Source organism: Eptatretus burgeri, chromosome 14 (assembly GCF_056783735.1).
Source record: "Eptatretus burgeri isolate ZD-2024b chromosome 14, Ebu_testis_v1, whole genome shotgun sequence".
Taxonomy (NCBI): Eukaryota; Metazoa; Chordata; class Myxini; order Myxiniformes; family Myxinidae; genus Eptatretus; species Eptatretus burgeri.
Window position 1 is genome coordinate 58,578,539 of NC_140974.1, and position 24,097 is coordinate 58,602,635.

Below are 24,097 nucleotides of genomic sequence, written 5' to 3' on the forward strand. Positions count from 1 at the left end.
GCAGTTACAAAACACAAACACAAACATAAACATACACTCTGTTGGAATGGAAAAATGATGGGATTGTGGTAATCCAGTCTCGGTGGCGTTCTGGTTATAGCGGTAACATCGAGGTTAAAGCATCCGCTCTGAATCCGGGAGGTCAGTGGTTCAAACCCCAACTGCTTCACACCAAATAACAATGGTTCATGCTGCTTCCTTGTTTGATGCTCAGCATTTAGAGGATAGAGCACATACAAACCCCATGTATTAGCATCCACGGAGTGAAGGGTGGAGGGGAAGAAGGGGAGGGCAACAGTCTCCTGAAAACTTCAGGCTCTGTTTGTTGAGACATGCCAGAATGTTTGTCGAGATTTGAAAACAAGTATAAAATTGCAAACGTATTCCTCACATCGAGATAAAGCAGAATCATTTCCAGTTTCCTCGTCACGGTGAGATTTATGCAATCTTTAATCAAATGCCCCACGGGGAGCGCTTCACCATTGCCTAGTCTCAGTAGTAAATTTTTGCAAACATGCGATTCATTTTTCTCTATTCAGAGACCGCCCATCGGCCTTTTACATCGTTGCACAAGCGTCAATCCTTCCATCCCGAATCAAGGTCTCCATGGTAACAAACCAGAAGTAATAATTGTTTATTAGTAATGTGAGCATTTACTTGATAACTACATCCTCCTGCGAAACAGTTCCCACATATTCATGTTGCAACATCATACTGAATGGGGCAGGAGAGTTAGGAATATTGAAAAAAAATCCTTGCAGCATTTTGCTTCACATCATCCAATTCATTGTTGGGCAGAATTTTCTTCCTTCTTTAAAGGACACAATTATTCTCACCCTGAAGTGCGGTCAGCTGAGGAAGGTTTGGCCCAAGTCATTCACAAACTTGATGGCCCGGCCCAACGTTTAGCTCGGTAGGTTGGGGCAAGAATTTGTCATTTGTTCAGGGTGCAGGCGATGGCTCGCCTACTCTTCATGAAGGACGCCATGGGATCTAATGTCCACCAATTTTTAATGTCAGCAGACGGGACTCCAACTTTAATGTACACCCAAGGGACGACAAGCATATTTATGTCTCACCCTGCCTGTAAATCACCAGGATGACAGTTTATAGCTGGGTCGAGATTTAAACCAAGGATAGTTAAACCAAGCTGACGTGAGCGTGTGTACCTCTGGCCGATCCTACAAGCCACGGACAAAGTACGCGAACATAAAATATACATCCAATGTGCATTTACGTGCCATTACAAACCAATTTGATAGTGCAGTTCAGCAAAGCTAAAGAAGAATCACCGCACACGGTTTGTCCATCCCTCGAGTAACAAAATGATCACTGGGAGCCACAAAGCAAATTCATTCATTCATTCTCTCCTGGTGTACATAGGCACGAATTTGGCCAGGGCACCAGCATACTATGGTCTACTGTTTTGAAAAGCACAGAGAGACTTTTAACATGGACAAACCAATGCAATTAGATGGACCAGTACGCTCAACTTTGTGGAAGGTGACCTCTATGATAAAACACCTTGCCTCCATAGCAATAGGGTGACAACTTGTAGTAGGATCCCAATTTGTCAGGAATCAAACCACAGGTCTGTGTGTGTGTGTGTGTGTGTGTGTGTGTGTGTGTGTGTGTGTGTGTGTGTGTGTGTGTGTGTGTGTGTGTGTGTGTGTGTGTGTGTGTGTGTGTGTGTGTGTGTGTGTGTGTGTGTGTGTGTGTGTGTGTGTCTGCAAGTGTCTCAGTCATCCTATTGTCTGTGGAAGTGTTCTCAAGTTCTCCATTTAAGACAAGGCAGTAGCATGATAAAATGTGGATAAATTAAATGGTTTAAAGGTCATATAAGGCTACAAGCTTAGGAATCAGGGTGGTGGTAAACAAGTTCCTTTCCTGTCTTTTTGGAAGAGAAGTTGGGGGTGCGAGGGGGGTGAAGTGTTAAAATGCGAGACATGCAGGTTGATATTTTTATCCCTGATAAGTAAACCAATATCGTTATTAAAGATGTCCACTCTCCATGAGATTGAGAATAGTTCGTCAACTGGGGAAATCGATGTATTAACAAGTTCAGGAGAAGCTACAGGTTCGAGTACCACCAATGTGTTGCAATCGAGGATTGGAAGGATATGCTTGACATGCTTTGAAGAAAAAAAAAAAAAAAAGAAAAGGCAAAGGCAAACAAGGATTCCGCTTCTTACTTTGGGATCTTTACCGATTGATCAAATAGCACGGAAATGCTCGTCAAGATATCTTCGATAGTCCTGAAAGGATTTCAGCCGCTTGAAAATTCCCCAAAAACGAGGCGCAATTTACTGGTATTGGGGTTTTCCCTCCCCTCCGGAGCAAAGATTTCCAAAATAAGTCGCATTTTGACAAACATTGAGGTTTTCTCCACATCTACAAATGTCCATACAATTCACATGAAAGTACAGTGCTGTATTGTTTGGCGTACAAGTCTACTTTTTCCCCTGGGAATTCCCAGCCTAGACTTGGATTCAGAAGAGACTTATCTGTGGTTTCAGACACTGAACTGCATAAATGAAAAAAAGAAAAAAAAAATTGCAAAGTGATATTTTCTGAAATAAATCATATAACTGTTAATTTAAAACACACAACAGCAAGTTTCCACAATGTCATGGATGTGTTCCAAGAAAGTACAACATCAAGCAAAACGACGTCAAGAAGATGATATATTCCCATGGACACACACGGTCAAACAGACGAACACACACGACTCAACCCAAGACATTTAAACGAGACAAACAGCTCCTGAGCTTGAGAGAAGCGACGTCACATCCCAGGGTACTCTGGGTACCTGCAATGTCGATGTATTAAATGAAAGACCAAATACTGCGTTGGAGTCATCAGAAGGAACCCAACTTAGCAAAAGGCAGAGATAGTCATCAGAAGAAACTTGGATTGGTTTTGGGGGTTCAGCTGCTACTCCTCTACTCCCAAATCCATCCAGGCACAGCCAAGTAAGCCTTAAAAAAAAATTCTAAGAATTCACTTCTCCCTTGAGCCAAGACAGATAGATAAAGAGAGAAATGAAGAGTAAAATGAACAAACAAACAGCAAGAATTGGAATGAATCAAGAGAAATGTGAAAAAGTAGAAAAGTGTGAAAGAAACAAATCAAACGAGTCGGGAAGAACCCGGACAGATAGATTTCAACAGTTACTCCCCAAGCTCAAACGCAGCAACAAGTATAAGCTACCAGAGATCCATCAGCTGGGAAGCACAGTCCACACAGCATCAGGATATGATACAAACATAGTGAAATGGAAAAAACAAACACTGCATTGGAATCATCAGTTCAGGAACCAAAAACCGCGATATCAGAATGAAGAAAAACCCGAAACAATTACATGGCCATACATATTCGTTAGCAGAGTATTAAAAACCACATTTTATTAGAATCAATCGAGCGCAGGCAAGAACCATGTTATGCAAGCAATGTTGTTCAAGACTAACACAGCAAACAAATGTGTGGCACGGCACCGACACAACACGAGTTCCCCTTACCAGAGACCAACAGTGTGGTTCTCCCACTGCTCCGTCCTCATTACCACCATCACTGCTCTCGCTCATGAAACGAACACAGAAAAAAAACTTATCCAAAACGGATGCGGTTATGAACCTCTGATTTAAGCCAGGGCCTCGACTCTTCGGCGTGTTGCGTGAGGATGCAGAGCACGAGGCTTCCTAATTATAACTGCTACGAAAGCCGCTGGAGGGTCACTTGCGTGGAACCGGAGAGAAACATTTCAGGTCAATGACAAGATACACGGCTGCTCTCCACTCGTATGGAACAACCTACAGTTCGGTGTACCAAGCCGGCTAGGTAAGTTACAAAACATGATGCAGAATAATGTGTCCTCGTTTACAACTATCGATTACACGTTGTCAAAGATTAAACTCAGATTTACAAGGCAGTAATTCACTTTGCAATGTCAAGGCACTTTTTTGTCCGGTGATATTCGAGGTGGAAAGATTTGCCAAAGTCAGATTTGTAAAGAAATTCACAGACTATGAGAGGGTGCCTTTCTAAGGAGGAAGCGAACAATCAGTGTTACCTTCATTACATAAATACCTGCAGAATATTTACTCTAATGGTAGGGTTCCTTGGTGAGAATAAACCATAACCTTTCAAAAAAAATTTAAAAAAAAGAACTTCAAGAAGCTATTAAGTAGCACAAGTAGTACAGCTGATAATCTCTCATATCATAAGAATTGTGCAAATTATGACTAAAGCATGAAATTTCTACCAGTGTTAGTACATGCCATAAGCTTCATTTTCAGATCGGGAGGTTAGGCAGATTTGATCTCTGAGGACCGTGAGAGGTCAATGACCTCAAAGTATCAAAATATTGATGTTTGGCGTCATTGGTTAATGGTAAACATGTTTATGATGTACAAACCATGCATTTGTGTTCCAATCGAAGTGTCTACATATTCCACACAGTGTTGGTAGTTATTTACAGATGTCTCGCTTTGACCTCTGAGGATAGTGAGAGGTCAATGACCTCAAAGTATCAAAATATTGATGTTTGGCGTCATTGGTTAATGGTAAACATGTTTATGATGTACAAACCATGCATTTGTGTTCCAATTGAAGTGTCTACATATTCCACACAGCGTTGGTAATTATTTACAGGTGTCAAGCTTTGACCTCTGAGGATAGTGAGAGGTCAATGACCTAAAAATATCAAAATATTGATGTTTGGCTTCACTCATTAATGGTAAACATGTTTACGATGTACAAACCATGCATTTGTGTTCCAATCGAAGTGTCGACATATTCCACACAGTGTTGGTAGTTATTTACAGATGTCTCGCTTTGACCTACTGGTCCTTGACACAAGAGACATCATGGACACCCCAGTGGTAGAAACTGTGAGGAAGATAGAGTCCCTTGGTGAGGAGCAACAAACAAAGTTTGTTGAAGAAAGACTGGAACTATGCACGAAGCCAGTTACAGAAACACTGCCCATGAACAAGTTGCCACTCTTCAGTCGGCCACAGACCAAGACGCAGTCAAAGCAGCAGATCCAACTCGCCGCAGTGAAGAGTGACTGTAGTCTCTTCGAGGCTGTATATTGCCTGCCAATCACGTGATGGGGATCTGGACCAATTCTTCTGCCACGAGAACCAGGCAGCCCCACCAGCATTATCAACAGGAGGAAAACTGCGCCTTGGAGTCAAAGCAGATGTACTACACTGCCTGAAATCAGACCAACCCGAAACCACAAGCACACCTGGGGTTGATGCCACAATCCTTGACGGAGCAGCTATTGTTCAAATGCTCAATCCTGTAACGGCAAAGACCTTTGAAGAGTAAGTGAACAGTCTTTGCACCTTACATCTCCACTCAACTCGAAAAAGTCAACAGACTCGACCTCATCTGGGATGTATATCTACCTGACAGCCTGAAAGGCACGACCAGACAGAAGAGGGGCAAGGGCGTCAGGAGGAGAGTGGCTCCCTCTACCGTCATGCCTACGAACTGGAAGGACTTCCTTCGTGTGGATCAAAACAAGACTGAGCTCTTTGGTTTCCTGTCACGAGAGGCCATTAGTCTTCCAATAGCAGATGGCAAGGAAATGTATGGAACATGTGGAACTGAAGTCCTGTGCTCTCCTGCCAAGTCCGACTTGACCAGCCTCGCCCCATGTTCACACGAGGAGGCGGACACTCGCCTGCTTCTACATGCGGCAGATGCTGTGCAGAAGGGGATCACGAAGGTGGCCATACACACTGTGGATACTGATGTTGTGGTACTGGCTGTGGCTTTGTTCAGCAACATCAATCCTGACGAGCTGTGGATAGCTCTTGGTACTGGATCCAACTTCCGGTACATAGCTGTTCACCAACTGGCTGCCGCCATGAACCCAAGACAATGTGCTACTCTCCCCATCTTCCATGCCCTCACAGGGTGCAACACTGTGTCTTCTTTCACTGGCAGAGGGAAGAAGACTGCCTGGGAGATTTGGAAAGTGTTCCCACAGGTGACTGATGGCATGCGTAAGAGTTCTTCAAAGGCAAGTGATGTCAGTGAGGAGTCAATGTCACTGCTGGACGCTTCGTTTTGCTGATGTATGACCGCACCAGTGACACCATGGAAGTGAACGATGCTAGGAAACAGCTCTTCGCAGACAAGTCTAGGGCTCTAAAAAACATTTCCCCAATGCAGGCAGCACTCCAGCAGCACATCAAGCATGCATCTCTCCAGGGCAACTGCTGGAACAAAACTCTGGTCCTGAATCCAGAGTTACCAATCCCATCTGACTGGGGCTGGAAAAAGGAGGCCTCTGGGTGGCAGCCTCTTTGGAGGACACTGCCAGAGGCATCAAAATCTTGCCACGAACTGATCCACTGTGGCTGCGAGAAGGGATGTACCGGCCGCTGCAAGTGCACCAAGGCTGCACTCAAGTGCACTGCATTATGTGCATGTTTAGGAGACTGTTAGGTGTAATCAGACACCTTTATATTTATGCGTCTATATGGATAATGTGTGTGTATTACATGTACTGGTATGTACTATACATGTGTCTGAGGTAACTGACCTCACTGTACTTTAAGCTTATAGACTATGTTCAGTGCACATTGAAAATTCAGGTTGCACAGATGATCTTACAACACGATTTCATGCAAGCTGTTCTGGACACCACAATAACCGAAATGCGTATTTCAATAAAGTTGCTTTCTGAGGTCACTGACCTCATTTGAAGCACTTGTTCAGTCATGGTTGCATCCTGTGATTATGTATAAAGGCTCTCCAGAAGATAAAGGGACCAACACATGGCAACATACCTTTTTAATGATTCCCAAAACAGACAAACTGCACCAGAATCGTAAAAAAATGACAATTTCAATGTAATTGAGGTCATTGACCTCTCACTATCCTCAGAGGTCAAATCTGACTTTCCTCCCGATCTGAAAATGAAGCTTATGGTATGTACCAACACTGGTAAAAATTTCATGCTTTAGTCATAATTTGCACAATTGTTATGATTATCTGCTGCACTAAAGGCAATTTCAGGGATAGACCAAACTAGTTCTGGTAAGGGGTGTAAAGTGTTGGGGAGGGAGTGGTCGGGGTTGGGTGGATGGCCTTAACACTGAGGTACCATCTGTGTGCTCATCTGAGCCGAGCAGCTTCGGCACAATAAATAAATTGACAAGGTAGTTTGCAGGTCAAATGTCAACAGCCTTGTTCGGGTACAAAAGGAAACCTACTCATTCTGGGATAAGGTTATAAAAGAAAACCATGACTTGAATAAGATGTCACAAAAGCATAATTACAAAGCATGATTGAAAGAAAAGGCAAAAGTTAAACTTTTTTGTATACAGTCAAGCAAGGCTTGTGGAAGAGCTAGAATACAGAATGGATCAGGACGCAAACATAACGAAAGGAACAACAGAAAGGGAAGAGGGAGAGATGCCAACAGCAGGGATGAGGGAGAGAATAAATGGAGACAAACAAACAAGGAATGTGGGTCACGAATGCAGGGGGTGGATAGGGTGGATACAAAAGCAAGCTTTTAGCGTGGGAGAGGGGAGTTAACGGGGGTAGAAAAGATCATGGTTTTGGATGGGGGATGATTTGAGATGGTGGTGAACAGCTGTCTTGAAGATCTGAAGGGAAGAATGTGATTGAAGAGAATGTGAAAGTTGGTTCCACAGATTGGGGGGGGAAGAAAAATAAAAGAAGAACGAATGAGTGGAGGTGAGCAGTGATCCTGCATTTTTGTAGTTTCACAATAAGGGGGTTGCTGGTTGCTGGTTGAATGCATGTACCCTAGAGAAACCTTGGGGGGAATAGAGCACAAAAAGAGCAGAGGATGCAATATCAGAAAGGAGGTCATAGAAAACAGAGGCCACAAACCTGTCTGCAATGGCAAAGTGATAGGATAGACTACAGACTCATCTTCTTATCAGGAGATTCCAATGATCTTGAACAGTTTGAAAGAATAAACAAGAAAACACAGACACAGACGTACACAAAGACAACAATAATCTGCAAGTAGGAAGGTGGGGCTAAGCAAGGTTAATGGGTTTAGAAAAGATCATGGGTAGGGATGGGTTGAAGCACTGGAGAGAACAGTGGGGTAGAACAGCCTCAGGAAGGTGGTTCTACAGACGGGATAAGACTGCTTTCCCTTCCAAACGAACACAGTCATTGCATCACATGCAGAATGTGCGCGTAGGACAGACGCTATACACACAGGCTGCTTACCGACTTTCACATTGGCAGTATTTTCCTGCTCACGATGCACAAGGTTCGATGCCTTGTACAAGCTTCACCAATGAAAGGAACACATCAGTATCCGTTGAACAGACAACAATTGGGAACTTCTCCGGTGAATGAGACGTCATATGCAGACAATGCACGATCATTTGACAATCGGCAAACTCTCGCATCGAGGGCAGCTGTTGCATCTCTTCTCCTTGTGTAGCTTGGACATCTGGACCTGTTAAGCACATGCACATTCTATCACAAATAAATGGAATTCTTCATCATCAGAGCTTTCTTACAAACCTCAACTGGCTTTTGTCAATTTCTGCTTATTTTCTGGGTGGAGATCATCTCTGTCACTTGTACTAACATGCATTATGAAAACACTATGACAAACTATACCCCTCAAGTCATTCCCCTAACAATATTCTACCACAAGCGTCAATAATTTAAGAGTGAATTTTTATAAGATGATAGGTCCACCCATGAACATTGATGTCTTCAGATATTTTTCAAATTTTTATCCTAGGTTGTGTATTGTCTAAAATTCAGAAAGCCAAATTTTTGATGTGATTGACCCATTCCCCGCCGTTTGGGCCACACCCAAAGTTTGGAGATTTTGACACCCTTGAATTTTTTTCCCATTTTCAAAGTGAATTATTTAGAATAACCATCAGTTGCCTAAGGAAATTCCTTTACAAACTTATTATATGGTTTGGGTACTAAAATATTTTGTACAAAAATCTATGGGATCTGGATGGTTATGGAGAGTGGTGCCACCTATAATCCCTTTTGGCAAACATTCACTTCAGACTTTCTCTGGCCATATTTTTAATAACCATAAAGGTCCCATGGATTTTATTAGTGCATAAGATAGTACAAGTACTGTACTATCCTCTGAAAGTAAAACATTCATGGGACCTTGGTGGTTATGGCAGAACAGGGGGTCTTAAGACCACTTCGGGCGAGAGGAAGCCCTTTTTCGAGCCACACACACTCCCATAACCATCCTAATATTTTGAAACTAATATTATCAAATGAAAGTTCCATATCTACACTTAAACAAAACCAATAGTAAAATCCATGGGACCTTTTAAAAACAAAGAATAAAACAGGTCCAAAGTTGCCTTGTTTGACAGATAATTTACATAGCGATGTACGTATATGTACACGACATGTACATGGTCTGCCTCTGTCACCAATTTCCATCACTTGCTACAGAAATCCACTATATTCCATTGCTGATTCTACTTGAAACTGTAAAATATGTATGTATTATGAAATAAATGCTGTTTTGAGCAAATTTTGTCTTTTGTATACATTCTTTATCTTGAAATTACATAATTATGAGATGCAAGGTGATTTCTTTCATTTGTATTTGCCATCTTGCATGACTTTTTTTCCCCATCATGACATTTGTAATTTCCTTTTCTTTGTCTTGGCAAGATGAAAGAACATGTGAAAAAAGAAAGCTGAATTTATATCCCCCCAATCCTTATATATTGTTACGGCTGTGGAAATTCGCAGAACACCATAAAGGTCCATAGTTCAGTTAGATCGATAAGTCTGTGTTCAGTTAGATTTCCCCACCGTTGTTTAATGGGATTAATTCGTGTTCACCGGGCTGTGACCCTTTGAGGGAGGTTTTTCTTTTTCCATCGTTATTTTGAACCAACCACATCTCCACCACCATTACAACAACCAACATCACTCCCCTTAACCATAACACCAACCACAACCACACCATCCTCACCACTCCGCCAGCAACCGTCAACATCTCCACGCCACAAGCATCGCCTCACCTTCGTTCCCGAAACGACGCCATCTTTGTGCCAGCAGCGCAGTATCCGATCAAACGACATCGCTGCAGGGATAGGCAAGAGTTCTCTCGCCGGGCAACGCAAGTCTGGTGATTTCTACCACATCCGCTTTGTGTGGAAGCTTCGCCTCAAAAAACGGATCACAGGAGAGAAAGGGGTGGGGCCTGTGGGGGGTCGAAGGATGTTGATTTCTACCACGTCCGCTTTGTGTGGAAGCTTCGTCTCGGAGAATCGGATCCAGAGGGCCGGTGATCTCTACCACGTCCGCTTTCCGTGCGGGGTCAAGGGTCAGACAGCAAAGGCCAAATCTCATCCCCCCTGGCCCTATATAAGGGCGAGCAGAACGGAGCTTCGAGGCAGTCTGGAGGGGTCGGAGAGCCGAGTGGAGCCCGAAGTCTGGAGAGAGTCGGTCGGGGAAAGCCAGGGAGCTGCGTGGAGACCACAGCCGGGGAGAGCTTGCCAGCGTCAAAGCAGTCCGAGGTGATCGGACCTCAGCGGGGTTTGCGCATCGCTGAAGAACGGACGGGGTTTTGGAGCATTCAACTCTTATGAAGCATCAACTCTTATAGAGTATCAACTCTGACAGAGCACTAAAAGACCCGTTCGTTCCTCTCAACCGCGTTGCCGGCCAGGGCCCGGATCACCTCGCCTTGGCAAGGCCGCAATCAGGCGCGGCTGTCCTAGTGGCCGTGGGGAAACGGACGTCACGACCTGCACATCGTCGCAAGGCCGCAATCAGGCGCGGTTTTCCTGGTGGCCGTGGAGAGCAGATGTCGCGACCTGCCCATCATCGCACCACGAGGGTACGGGTAAGCCGCATCGGTCTCACCAGCCCATTCGGTCAACCAAGGCTCATGCATATATAAAGGTCCACGGACCCTGTCTGCCACTCTCGTCTACGAGAGTGGCCCTTTCCTTCCTTTTGAGTGAATCTTGTGGCGCCATGTCCTGACAAGTAAAAACTGCCTAAGTGACTGTACATTTATTAATTATATTCGGTCGTAGTGCTTTCCCTTGCTTTTGTTTGCCTGTATGTGTTGGCTGTACATACGTGCCTGTGTAAAATAAATGTGCTTTGTTCAAATGTACCCCGTTCGTCGTGTCCTCTTTTCACCATATTGGAAATGCCATCTTGCATTGTGGAATAAATAGTTGGGTTTTAAACACCCGTTTAATAGAATCGGATTCGGCGAGGTCGGGCGATAATAACCGCTCGGTTATCACTGCAGAACGGAACGGACCACTAAAGCGGTTCGTGTCCCAAGCCGACCTGCGTCGAGGTACGGTCGCCCGGTCGGCTGCCCGCGCAGGTACTTAGGTATATGGAATTCGGCGAGTGACCCTATCTTGCGTGGGTAGACAATTGGCTCGGCCGTGGTGGGGATTGGAAACCCACCCGTGACTGGTTTCCGGCGTTAGCTCCGGAAAGTCACGACTGAATTGTCCGTCCGGTGGGGGACGCGGTTGCTATTAGTGGAAAGCGGCCGATCACACGCCGGCGGGCGCGAATTCGTAACAATATCATACCTGGGTAAGTTACAATTTCCCACATTTGTCTGCTTATAAATAGGTCAAAGGTTATCTGGGATTAGCAGTTTTGAAATGCAGCATCAATTCAATCCAAGATACCATGTGTTTACTGTCTGTTCCGATGTGAAATCAGCATAGTTCTATCATTAGGCATTTTGAATGTAGGTCATACTAATGCCATGGTGTCAGGCATAGCATGGCTGAGTCTAGTTCATGTTTCGTTGATCTAAATTTATATTTTGGTTTGTTGAATGAATGCCAGTAGCAAAATGGGGTGATTTGAACATTGCTTCTTGCTGTTCATGTTCAGTACATTCTGAAAAACATAGGCTAAATAAAATCTTATATAAAAAAAATCCTTTTATTCATGCACCAATAAAAGTTTAGGCAAACTTCTCCAAACACATACTTTTGCTCGACAGTCAATGCATCTTTTTGTTTCAGGGCACATCACTCAGGCCATGGCATATAGATCGTGCATTTTCTACAACGGAAATCATGGTATTTGCAGGCCATTTCTGCCACGAAGAGTTCACTCGCTGACCAGTATAGCATCACTGAATTCTGGAGAATGGAGAGGCTGTCAAGGTTTCATTCCTTCATTTGTGTTGAAAGGAATTATTAATTTGGCCCAGTACACCAGAGATCGAATAACACCCAATTTCACCCAAATAACACCCTGTGCAAAATGCATCCACCAATGGTTATCAACAATCGATGCCAGCTGATCTTCCAAAAGAAAGATTATGAAGATGCCAAGGCATACATCAAATGTTTAGCATAGAAAAAATGTGGACAGATTCCCATGGACCATCGTAAAAATACTGTCTGTTTCTTATAAACCATCCTACCCAAGTGTTACATAAATTGTATCTAAATATTTCATGGATTTTCTTCAAACTTTTCAGGAAAATCAGATTCACATCGAGAAAACATTTTTCTTCCTATCTTGGCCACATACAAAACAGCATGGGATTAAAGGAAACAAACAGATTTTTAGGATGGTGGCCCAAAAACAGATAAGACATTTAGTGAAAGTACTTTACTCTTGAATCGGCAATGGAATATAGTGGACTTCTGTAGCAAGTGATGGAAATCGGTGACAGAGGCAGACCATGTACATGTCGTGTACATTATATGTACGGGGCGTTCCATGTCAAGTGTACACATTTTTAAGCGAAATTTTGACACCGTCTCAGATATCACTCTTTTTTTTGTGTGCAAGTGTTTGTATCCACGGTAAAACATTGTGTCAATTTTCAGACCTGGGGGCCCATTTTAGCCCCCCCCCCAAATTTGGGTGCCCCCGGTTGACCCACAATCTTCTGGTGGCCATATCACAGGTTGTCGTGGTCTCATTTGGATGATCTTGGGATCAAAATGCTCGTAAAAGCGAGATCTTTCGCATCGCGTAAAGTAAAATCACTCCAAAACAGTAATTCAAAAAGTTATAGTTTGGGGCGCCCTTTGACCGTGGGCCCACGCCCCCCAGCCAAACCGATGATCCCGATTTTTTTCGTGTGAGAATACCCCTTCATATACTCCAACACCTCAGCATAAATTAAAATGGGATCTCAATAGGTTCAAGTGTGATGATGGTTTTATTGTTCAGTGTCCACATATCACTAATTCTTGATTCGACATTGAGCGACATTTGCCGTCATTGTTCCGATGACGTCACCTGCTGGCAGGCGACTTTATGTCTGAAATTGACAAATATATATATATATATATATATATATATATATATATATATATATATATATATATATATATATATATATATATATATATATATATATATATATATATATATATACACAGTATATAGACACATATATATACAGTATATAGACATATATATATATATATATATATATATATATATATATATATACATATATATATATATATATATATATATATATATATACATATACATATATATATATACATATATATACATATATATACAGGTAGTCGTCGACTTACGACCGCAATTGGTTCCGACCAATCGGTCGCAAGTCGAACAACGTATATTGTACATGCAACAAAAAAAAATGTTTTTTGGGGGGGGCCACTTTACGTGGTCGTAAAGTCGAACAGTCGTAAGTCGCAAGTCGACGACTACTTGCGAAAAAATATTCTGCCTATTGTGTCTATTGATTTTTAAGTGTACATTTTTTGTATAACCATCATCGAATTAAGTTATAAATGGGCTAATCTCAGTTTTTGCATATTTTGCAGTAAGCATGGTGACTGAAGATCGAAAGGAATTCCGAAAATACTGTTGCGATCCGTTCAGCTGCCATAAAACGAAACAACGAAAAGATCTTCGCAATGTGTCAAATGATATGTTGATGAAATTTTCTTCAAAGGTGAAAAAAAAGATGACAGACTTTGTACTTCGTGCAGAAAAAAACTCAGTTGTCACCAGAGCATATTGAAGAATCATCTTCGACCAGTTCAAAATTATCATCAGAAGGTATCATCGAAGGCATTGCAGAATCTATTTCGACAGATGAGGACGAGGAGGTTTTTGAGCGAGAAGCAGAAGTTGACTTATTAAACCAGTCGTTATCGATGACAGGCGAAATCCCATTCGACAAACGAAAGGGCGAAAGGAACCCAGGGTACGTTCCTGAAAAGCGAAGTAAAGTGGAAGATTCTGTGCGAAAGAAATTACAACTAGTTGCTGGACCAAGCACTGCAGAGAAAACACAAAATACAGCGTCAAAATGTGATGAAAACTGCACGCCAGAGGTGATCAAAAGCCTGAAAGAAAAATACATTGTTTCAAGCCGTTCAGAGCAAATACGTATACTGACAATATTTGCTAGGAATATGAGCATCAGAGGGATGATGAGTGAATTCAGTTGTTCCCAAAGAATGGCTGTGCAAGCCAAAAATTTAGAGAAAGAAAATGGTATGCTATAGTCTCCAAATCCCAAAAAGGGTAAAATATTGCCTGATGAAGTGAAATCCACCATAACCGAATTTTACCGAAGTAATGAAGTCAGCCAAATGATGACGGAAAAAAAAAGGACTGTGTGGTGGTCAGGAATGAACATGGAAAAGAAAATTCAAAAGCACCTGGTACTAAACAATCTCAAGGAACTGTTTCAGAAATTCAAAGAGAAGAACCCTGGCTTGAAAGTTGGATTCGCGAAGTTCGCCATGCTTCGTCCCTCAGAGTGTGTCCTGGCCGGTTCAGGCGGTACACACAGTGTATGTGTTTGTACGATACATCAAAATGTGAAACTCATTATATTTGGTTCCACAATGCCACAGAGAGCCAAACTTCCTAGCTATCATAATGTGATAGCACGCATAGTTTGTAACCCAGCACAACCGGCATGTTAGAACTTGTGAAAGTTGCCCATCAATTGAAGACTTTAAAACCAAGCTACTCAGTTGCTTAGCAACTAGAGGATATTGATGAAATTCAGTTTAAACGGTGGATATCCACCGACAGATCTGAACTGAGCTCCATGGTCCTGCCTTTGGAGGAATTCATTAATCAATTCTGTGAACGCGCGGTGAAATTGGTGAGACACGACTTCATTGCCAAGGCCCAATCTCAGTTTCTGAAAAATAAGAAAGACGAAATTGGTGAAGGACAATTTGTCATTATTGGAGACTTCTCAGAGAACTATTTGTTTGTCGTACAGGATGCGGCCCAAGGATTTCATTGGAACTGCTCTCAAGTGACAATTCACCCCTGGGTTTATTATTTCAAATCAGACGATGGCAAATTAAACCACGATTCGTTCATGATTATATCAGAATGCAATACTCACGACGTCGTCTCAGTCCACCTCTTCTTAAGAATGCTCATTGAACACTTGAAATCTCACTTTGGAAATGTAAAGAAACTTTACTATTTCTCAGACGGTTGCGCTGGCCAATATAAGAATTGCAAAGTCTTCATAAACCTATGTCGTCACAAATCAGAGTATGGTATTGATACAGAATGGAATTTTTTTGCAACAAGTCATGGGAAGGGCACTTCAGATGGCGTGGGAGGTACAGTCAAATGAGAAGCAACACGTGAGAGCCTGTGTCGACTTTACGACAGTCAAATTATTTCTCCAAAAGATATTTTCGCCTTTGCTGAAAATGGTTTGAATGAAATGAAGTTCGGTTACGGGATCCAAGAGGTCTATGATGAGGAAGAAAGGTTAAAAACGGCCAAAACCATAGCTGGAACTCAAAAACTTCATGCTTTCATCCATATTTCTGAAACTGCTCTTGAAGTACACGAATTCAGCCGAAGCGAGGAACACCGTATTGAGTCAGCTATTTCAAAATCTACACCAACTTTTAACGGGAAACTCTCAGGTTATGTCACAGTGCACTATGATGGAAAATGGTGGCTTGCCTGTATCATGGAAGCTTTTCAGGACACTGATGAAGTGAAAGTGAATTTTCTTCATCCAAACGGGCCCGCAAATAGTTTCTTTTTTTCTTGATATTGAAGATCACTGCATTTTAGACATTTCTGATATACTTCTTTCTGTAGAACCAAAAACTACTACAGGTAGAACCTACACAATCAGTAAAAAAGAAACACAGCTGTAAATTTAACATTGATTGGCAAAAAATCTTGACTATAATATGCAAGGAAAAACTCTTACTCATACTAGTATCGCTTCCAGTTCCTGCATGTGCATGTGGAAAATCTATGTACAATATAGTGTATTGGAAATCTTGTGTTCAAATAGTGTGCTATGTATTGTGGCGTATTGTGTGTCCAGCACTCGAGTCCCCGAACAATAAAACCATCATCACACTTGAACCTATTGAGATCCCATTTTAATTTATGCTGAGGTGTTGGAGAAAATGAAGGGGTATTCTCACAAAAAAAAAAAAAAAACGGGACCATCGGTTGGCTGAGGAGCAGGGGCCCAAGGTCAAAGGGTGCCCCAGACTATAACTTTTTGAATTACTGTTTCGGAGTGATTTTACTTTACGCGATTCGAAAGATCTCGCTTTTACGAGCATTTTGATACCAAGATCAGCCAAATTGGAGCGCGACAACCTGTGATATGGCCTCTGGAATATTGTGGGGCAGCCGGGGGCACCCACATTTGGGGAGGGGGGGCTAAAATGGGCCCACAGGTCTAAAAGTTGGTATTGAGTTTTTTCACCCAAGTGAATAAATGACCAGCATATGGGGAGAAAATGAGGTATTAGTGTCGGGAGGGTGTGTACACTTGACATGAAATGCCCTGTACATCGATATGTAGATTATCTGTCAAACAAGGCAACTTTGGGCCTGTTTTATTCTTTGTTTTTAAAAGGTCCCATGGATTTTACTCTTGGTTTTGTTAGTATAGATATGGAACTTTCATTTGATAATATTAGGATGGTTATGGGAATGGGTGTGGCTCGAAAAAGGGCTTCGTATAGCCCGAAGTGGTCTTGAGACCCCCTTTACTGCCATAACCACCAAGGTCCCATGAATGTTTTACTTTCCTAAGATAGTACAGTACTTGTACGATCTTATGCACTAATAAAATCCATGGGACCTTGATGGTTATTAAAAAAATATGGCCAGAGAAAGTCTGAAGTGAATGTTTGCCGAAAGGGATTATAGGTGGCACCACTATCCATAACCATCCAAATCCCAAACCATATACTAAGTTTGTAAAGGAATTTCCTTGGGCAACTGATGGTTATTCTAAATAATTCAATTTGAAAATGGAAAAAAATTTCAAGGGTGTCAAAATCTCCAAACTTTGGGTGTGGCCCAAACGGCAGAGAATGGGTCAATCACATCAAAAATTTGGCTTTCTGAATTTTAGACAATACACAACCTAGGATAAAAATTTGAAAAATATCTGAAGACATCAATGTTCAAATGTTACCATTTTGGGCCTATCCTATAAAAATTCACTCTTAAATAACAAAATAGAGCAGCTTGAGGTGAAAGTGTAGATGGTGAGGAATGAGAGATGGTACAGTAAACAAGAGAAGATTTAATGAGAGAAATTAGAAGACAAGACGAGAAGACAACAAAAAGAGGTGTAACAATGGGGGTGAAAAAGACAATATTGCATCAAAAGAAAGGGATTACAGAAAGGAAGGAATTAATGGAGAGGAGTGTTAGACCATGGGCCAAGCCTCAAAATTCTTCACTTCCGTAGTCTCCACCTGGGGGCTACTTTATTTTGCTCTAAATGATCAATGGACATGTGTGTAAGACCAATGGTGAATGTTCCCATCTCTGAATTTTGAGCATTTTTTCAGAATTCTGATGTAAAGGTGCCAAAATCAGTGCACTTAGCAGACCTCTTTTCTCCAGTGATGATGTCATAGTTGTTCCTTAAATAACCAATCACAGCTGGGGTATTGGGGACCTGAATGTGATTGACCAATCACAGGCCCTGTACTCTGAGTCCTAGGCAAGTGCACTGTTCTGCTAGCATGGGAATGCTGCAGCTCTGCAACAGGAATCTTATCGCATATTTTTTGTTCATTACACCAGTGAGAGGACCAGGAAAAGCAAGAATGATCAGGACATAAAGGTAATTTATTCTGCGTTGATAATAATATAATGACTAATGAAATCGGGTTTTGGTTGCAAAAGTGTTGTTAGGCCAGTTTTTTAAAATCACAGTCCCATGCATTAATATTTGTGTTGTGATTTGGTTCTTTTAAAATTTGAGTGGGCTTATCAAATTAATTGGTACAAGTCATCCAAAATGTCCAAGAAATAGTAAAATTTCTTGAGCTTAAGTGCAATTTAGATGTTACACTATTTAAAGTGTACATGTTGAGTCAATTCCAGTTAATTTGGTACAAATACCACACCTTTTTTTCTGGACATGCAATGCATATTATTGGCCATATTATAAATAGAGATCTACACCACACATAGGCCTACCTCCATCGCATGTGTGTAATGTAAAAACAATTGCCTCTTGACTTCCAAATTTTGCCTCAAAATTTCACCTTTTCAAAATGTGATATCAAGAAACCAAAGTTTTTTCTGAATGGTAACATTAAATTTACATTTGGTAATGAAAATCATGAATCAAAATGCAAAAATGAAAATTTTGGAAAATAATTTGGTCAAAGTGTTCTTTTTGAAACTGAGCGAAAAAAAGTCAGTTTCATTGCCTGACCCTATACATAACACACGTGTGCCAGTACAAAAAAAAAATGCCACGATTTTGTACAGTTGTCCGTACATGATCAATATAGCATATGCATTGACCACATACATAGTAGGTATGATGTATACATCCACGACTGTCGCCGACCGTAAGGTCGCGACCTTACGCCTTTACGGCTATTTTGCTGTATAGCTTATTGGTGTATAGCTTATAGCTTATTTGCTGTATAGCATTACATTACTGTTTCATCACACATAGGCTAGCTTAAGTTAGGGACTTTAGCATCTCCAGTATTGTAATAATTGCCTCTTGATTTCAACTTTCACATTAAAATTTCACAGTTTCAAAATGTGATATCAATAAGCCCAAGTATTTTCTGAATGGTAACAACATTAAATTTACATTTGGTAGTGAATGCCTCAAAATGCAACAATGAATATTAAAGAAAATAATTTGGTCAAAGGGTTCACTTTTGAAAGGGAGTGAAAAAATTCCCTTTCACTGTCTGATCCAGATTCCTGACATAACACACACTAGTATGTGTGTGGTACAAAACAAATGACAGGCAATATAGGCATTGCAATAACAGTCCATATTTATAGATTGTCAAATGTTGCATTGCCTTCTGACTGTTAGTGTTAATGAAGAACCTAGCTAACTTTAAATGTTCCCTTGTGTATTTTGCATGTACAAATTGACAAATTTAGTGAAATACCATCTCAATGATAAAGGCAAAGCCAAATTCTATATGTGATGTCATACTGAATGCCTTAAAATAGTGTAGACTTAAAAAAAATGACAGCTAGGTCTACGTATAGTTAAGGGGGGAGAAAAAATGAAAAAGTGCCCCTTTTCTGAATAAAAAAGTGGGCATTTAAGGCTTCTAATGTATCCTATTGTCCCCCCCCCCTGATAAAAATTTGTTCCCACCCTCCTTGTGGATAGTGTAAATTACTGTTTAGTAGGTATGCTCATTTGCTCATAAATGGTATTCACTGTCACACCTACACCCACTATAAATGTGGTACATAATTCTGAAACTTACCAACCCCTAATAAATCCTGTATGGAAAAAAATAGTTGATTATTGAAGCACTTCATTGTTGTTTTACTTTGTCATTTTGTTGTCATTTGATACAGATTTACAGATCTGAGCCTCCACATTACTTCTTCGACAGACCAGTCACAGATGCTGTATCTTTAGATGCCAATCGCAGCCCTTGATTCATGCACCAGGGCACAGCATACCCACAACAATGGCATGTTGCATGCACATCACTGGTGCAAAAGAAAATGTTACTTTGTTTTCGGATGTTAGTTGGCAAAAATTTCTCACAAGTGTTCATCAGTGGAAATCTACAGATACCAGAGAAGCTGAATTAGCAGAAAATGCTATCCATACTTTTGGACTGCATCCTTAATTGAATAACATTATAAATTGGTTAGTTCATGCTTCAGGTTGTAATAAAGCTACCAGTGAAGACACAAAATGTAATTAATTGTACTATTGTTATTTTGTATGAATACATACAAGATGTGAGAAGAGAGTGATATTAAGAAGAGACAAAGGAGAAAGAATGAAAGGGGAGGGAGTGAGAGGGAATGGAGGGGAAAAGAAAGTGCCTGTGTATGAGGTTTTCTGAGAAAGAAAAGTGGGAAACATTTCGTAATGAAATAGGAGGATAAGCAAATAATAAGTATGGTAGGTGGGATAGAAGTTGTTTCAAGCAAATATTGGCACAGTGAACAGTCAGAGATGTAAAATAAATTAGGGGCATTTTTTTTCTTTAGAAATGAAAGTACATGGCAATGTGAAGTTTGCATTTTTAACTTTCTTATGAAAAGATGATGGCAGAGGTATTCCGATTTTTTACTACCTGCTCAAAACTGTGCTTATTTGACCATTTATACTTCCTGTATTTCATTATGTCAAAAGATACTAAAAACACAATCTTCTCAGCATTTAACAACGTTGTGGATGTGTTTTCATGCAAGGAGTCCTCTAAAAGTATTTCTGCTGTCCATTTGATATATTTCAGTGCTCTTAAACCCACAGAAAATGCCTATATGTCTCCGTTGCTAGGGTAAAACTACTATAGCAACCATTTTTTATGTATTTCTTTGTTTTGGTTAAATTCTGAGCAACACTCACTTTTTGATATTGGGAACAATTGATTTTGGGTTTAGATATATATGAGGAATATATATATCAGAAGGTTTCAGGTAGCCCCCAAGAGGAGACTACAGAAATCAAAAACTAAGCAGAAATATTGGGTATGGCCCATGGTCTATGTGTGTGGATAGAGATCAGGGATTGAAGGAATAGTTTAAGATGATCACTCATAGGATGTTTTTATAGAGCTCCTGGTGTGAGGGAAGAGAAGAATAGAATTAATTGTTCATGAACAATTCAGAAAGACTCAAGGTAAGGGAAGAATGTTGATGAATGAAAGATTTTAATTTGCCAAGGATGAATCAGGTTCAGAACCAGGAAAATGCTAAAGCAGAAGAGGGTTATCCAGATCTGGTCTCCTGTTGCTTTTCAGGCCAGTTTGTAGATACGCTCATTAGATAGAGTCCAGCGCTAGACGTCCTTTTAAACAACGATACAAATATGATGGAGACAATGGAGGTTGGAGAAAATTTGGAGATGCATGAGTAGAACTTAATGCGTGCAAGGACTCTGTTAAGTGCAGGAGAATAGAGTAAGGCAAACTTCTTCGAGGGTCCGACCGACCATCAAGGCAAACTTATTTGAGGGTCCGACCGACCATCAAGGCAAACTTATTTGAGGGTCCGACCGACCATCAAGGCAAACTTATTTGAGGGTCCGACCAACCATCAAGGCAAACTTATTTGAGGGTCCGACCGACCATCAAGGCAAACCTCTTTGAGGGTCCGACCGACCATAAAGGCAAACTTATTTGAGGGTCCGACCGACCATCAAGGCAAACCTCTTTGAGGGTCCGACCGACCATCAAGGCAAACCTCTTTGAGGGTCCGACCAACCATCAAGGCAAACCTCTTTGAGGGTCCGACCAACCATCAAGGCAAACTTATTTGAGGGTCTGACTGACCATCAAGGCAATCTTATTTGAGGGTCCGACCGACCATCAAGGCAAACCTCTTTGAGGGTCCGACCGGCCATCAAGGCAAACCCTTTTGAGGGTCCAACCGGCCATCAAGGCAAACCCCATTTGAGGGTCCGACCGGCCATCAAGGCAAACCCCTTTGAGGGTCCGACCGGCCATCAAGGCAAACCTCTTTGAGGGTACGACCAACAGCTGCTATACAGTATGTGCAGAGCAACTAAATTGGTTCCAGGGCTAGCTCGAGTAAGCTCTGAGGAGCAGCAGGAGACAGGACTTTAAACATTCAAAAGGAAGGGTTCAAGTCTTTGATCGAGATGTGTTGGATGACGAAGGGTGATCGTCAAAATATGAACAGAGGTTCCGTTTCAGAATGGAGAATGACAGGACGAGGGGCCACCACCTGGGAGTGAAGAAGAGAGTTCATCCGGGGGTCAGGTGGGGGCTTTTTCACTCAGAGTAGTATCTATAAAAAGGTGGTGGTAGCACAAATAACAGACCGGTTTAAACTGTAATCAGCTCGGTAGTTTGCTATGGATGGGAAATCGCGGACCGGCGTCGTGACTGCGAAGTCTGTGAAAGGATTTCATCAAAAGTTGAATGTGCTCTCGGTATTTGTTCATATTTCTCAATCACTCCTTAAACACTCACCCGCAACACACGAAAATAAATAAAATAAAATAATAATAAACACCCTCGTGGCGTCCCTGGTCCGTCCCTCCACCTCCTCCTCACCGCAGTCAAATCAAGTCCATAAACCGATTGTTAATTAATTAATGTGGTGTAGATAAAACGAAGACGTGATGGACCAAATGGCCTTCCTGTGGTAAAGTTTCAGGACGTCTTTGGCTTTGGACAGACAGAGCCAGTCCTGAATCCCCCCGGTCCTGTTACATCAACACAAGTTCCCCTCGGCCTCGCAGAAGCGCTCACCAGATTGGCACGACGTGGATTCACCTCCTCTGTGGTTCTTCGTCCTCCTCCCCGGTCGTTCCTCTCACCGACAGGCAAAGTAGTGTTTACGCAACAGAAAGGAACGGCAGGAAACGTGGACGGGAAATATGAGCAATTCATGAGGAAGATAAAAAAATGTTTTTTTTTTTTTTTTAAACCCAACACCGCCCACAACTCTCGCAAAAATATCTAAACGTCAAACGTTTCGTCTCCTAAATGTCTCACGGCGCGAGAGAAAATATACGTCAAAGATTCTTAAGCGCATGTAATGAATTAAATCAAACGTGACGTCATCATTTCACTCCTGAGAGCCGCTCCCACTTATCAACAGAGCAAACAGCTGTGCACATACACCGCCGATTAACAGTTGAACTTTGGGCAACTCAGATTTACCAGAATCTATATACAGTATATATGTAGTAGTGCAAAAAATTTTTTAGCACATCAACATGTAAACCTTCATATAATTATTGTGTTTTAGTAAATCGGTTTTATGGAAGAGTATATAGCGACCGGGAAAGGATTCCTTGTGAAAGATACTAAATTGGTGTAAGTTTTGTGCAGCAATGAGTGTTCGTACCGTTATTATTCATTATCTATCTACGGTAAACGTATGAGGAGTGTGTGTGCGTGCGTGCGTCCGTCCGTGCGTGCGTGCGTTCGTCCGTCCGTGTCCTCCAAAACTCCAAAACCAATCAATCTAGCGGCCCGAAACTTTACAATCGTAGCAAGGGCACTCCAAAGGAGAGCATGAAAGGAAACTGGGTGTTGGGTAAATGTAAACACCACTTTTGAAGATAATTAACGGGTGCTCATTATTAAAAAAAAAACGCCTTACCAAGATGGGAGCGTGCCATGGCGGCACACCATCTTGTTCAGCCTGCTGTCACCTTGCCAAGTAATAAAGCTGCCATTTTTTTTTTCAGACCTGTTCAACAATGCCTTGATTTGGTCTCTCACGTACTAATTAAAGTATATAATCGAAATCTGTCTTCGGATTTGAGGATCAGAGCTCGTAGACTAAATAAGTGTTGAAAATCTGGAGTGAACTCTGAAAATTTAAAGAAATTAGCGATTCTTATCACGAAGCGTATTTACTTTAAGCAAGGCTATGACCCCCCTTCCCCCTCCCCTTTCTCCATATTTACGCCAGTTTTTATCCCCCGCCAACCAACGAAGTTGGCGGGGGATATAGAAATGGGTTCCGTCCGTCCATCCATCCGTCACATTTCGTTTCCGGAGCTTAACTACAATTCCCCTCAAGATATATTTACGAAATTTGGGACGCATATCAAGCAAGTGGTGAACTGGTTCATTTTGATATTTTCTAATTGATAGGTCACATAGTTTGG

At 41.6% G+C, this 24,097-nt stretch overlaps 1 protein-coding gene, 1 long non-coding RNA gene and 1 pseudogene across 7 annotated transcripts in view; 2 read left to right on the forward strand and 1 right to left on the reverse strand.

Moving 5' to 3' along the window:
- Positions 1 to 22,953, reverse strand: part of LOC147013324 (phosphatidate phosphatase LPIN2-like) — a 91,517-nt gene extending 68,564 nt beyond the window's left edge. The window contains exons 1-2 of one of the 6 annotated variants that reach the window (XM_085855050.1): positions 22,725 to 22,862; positions 8,233 to 8,467 (exon numbers count right to left, since the gene is read on the reverse strand). Coding sequence is in view for 5 of the 6 variants with exons in the window: in XM_085855047.1 (XP_085711173.1) it covers positions 22,725 to 22,865 (141 nt within the window). In the remaining variant the exon portion in view is untranslated. Of the gene's footprint in view, positions 1 to 3,518; positions 3,653 to 8,232; positions 8,468 to 22,724 lie in introns of those variants that run through there. The other 5 variants (XM_085855047.1, XM_085855053.1, XM_085855046.1 and 2 more) reach the window with 5 other exon arrangements.
- The window catches only part of LOC147013325 (uncharacterized), a 31,171-nt gene continuing 10,771 nt past the window's right edge, over positions 3,698 to 24,097 (forward strand). Inside the window, exons 1-2 of the long non-coding RNA XR_015051267.1 lie at positions 3,698 to 3,837; positions 19,843 to 19,961. This is a non-coding gene — a long non-coding RNA (uncharacterized LOC147013325). The remainder of the gene's footprint in view (positions 3,838 to 19,842; positions 19,962 to 24,097) is intronic.
- LOC147013326 (uncharacterized) lies at positions 14,555 to 16,071 on the forward strand (annotated as a pseudogene).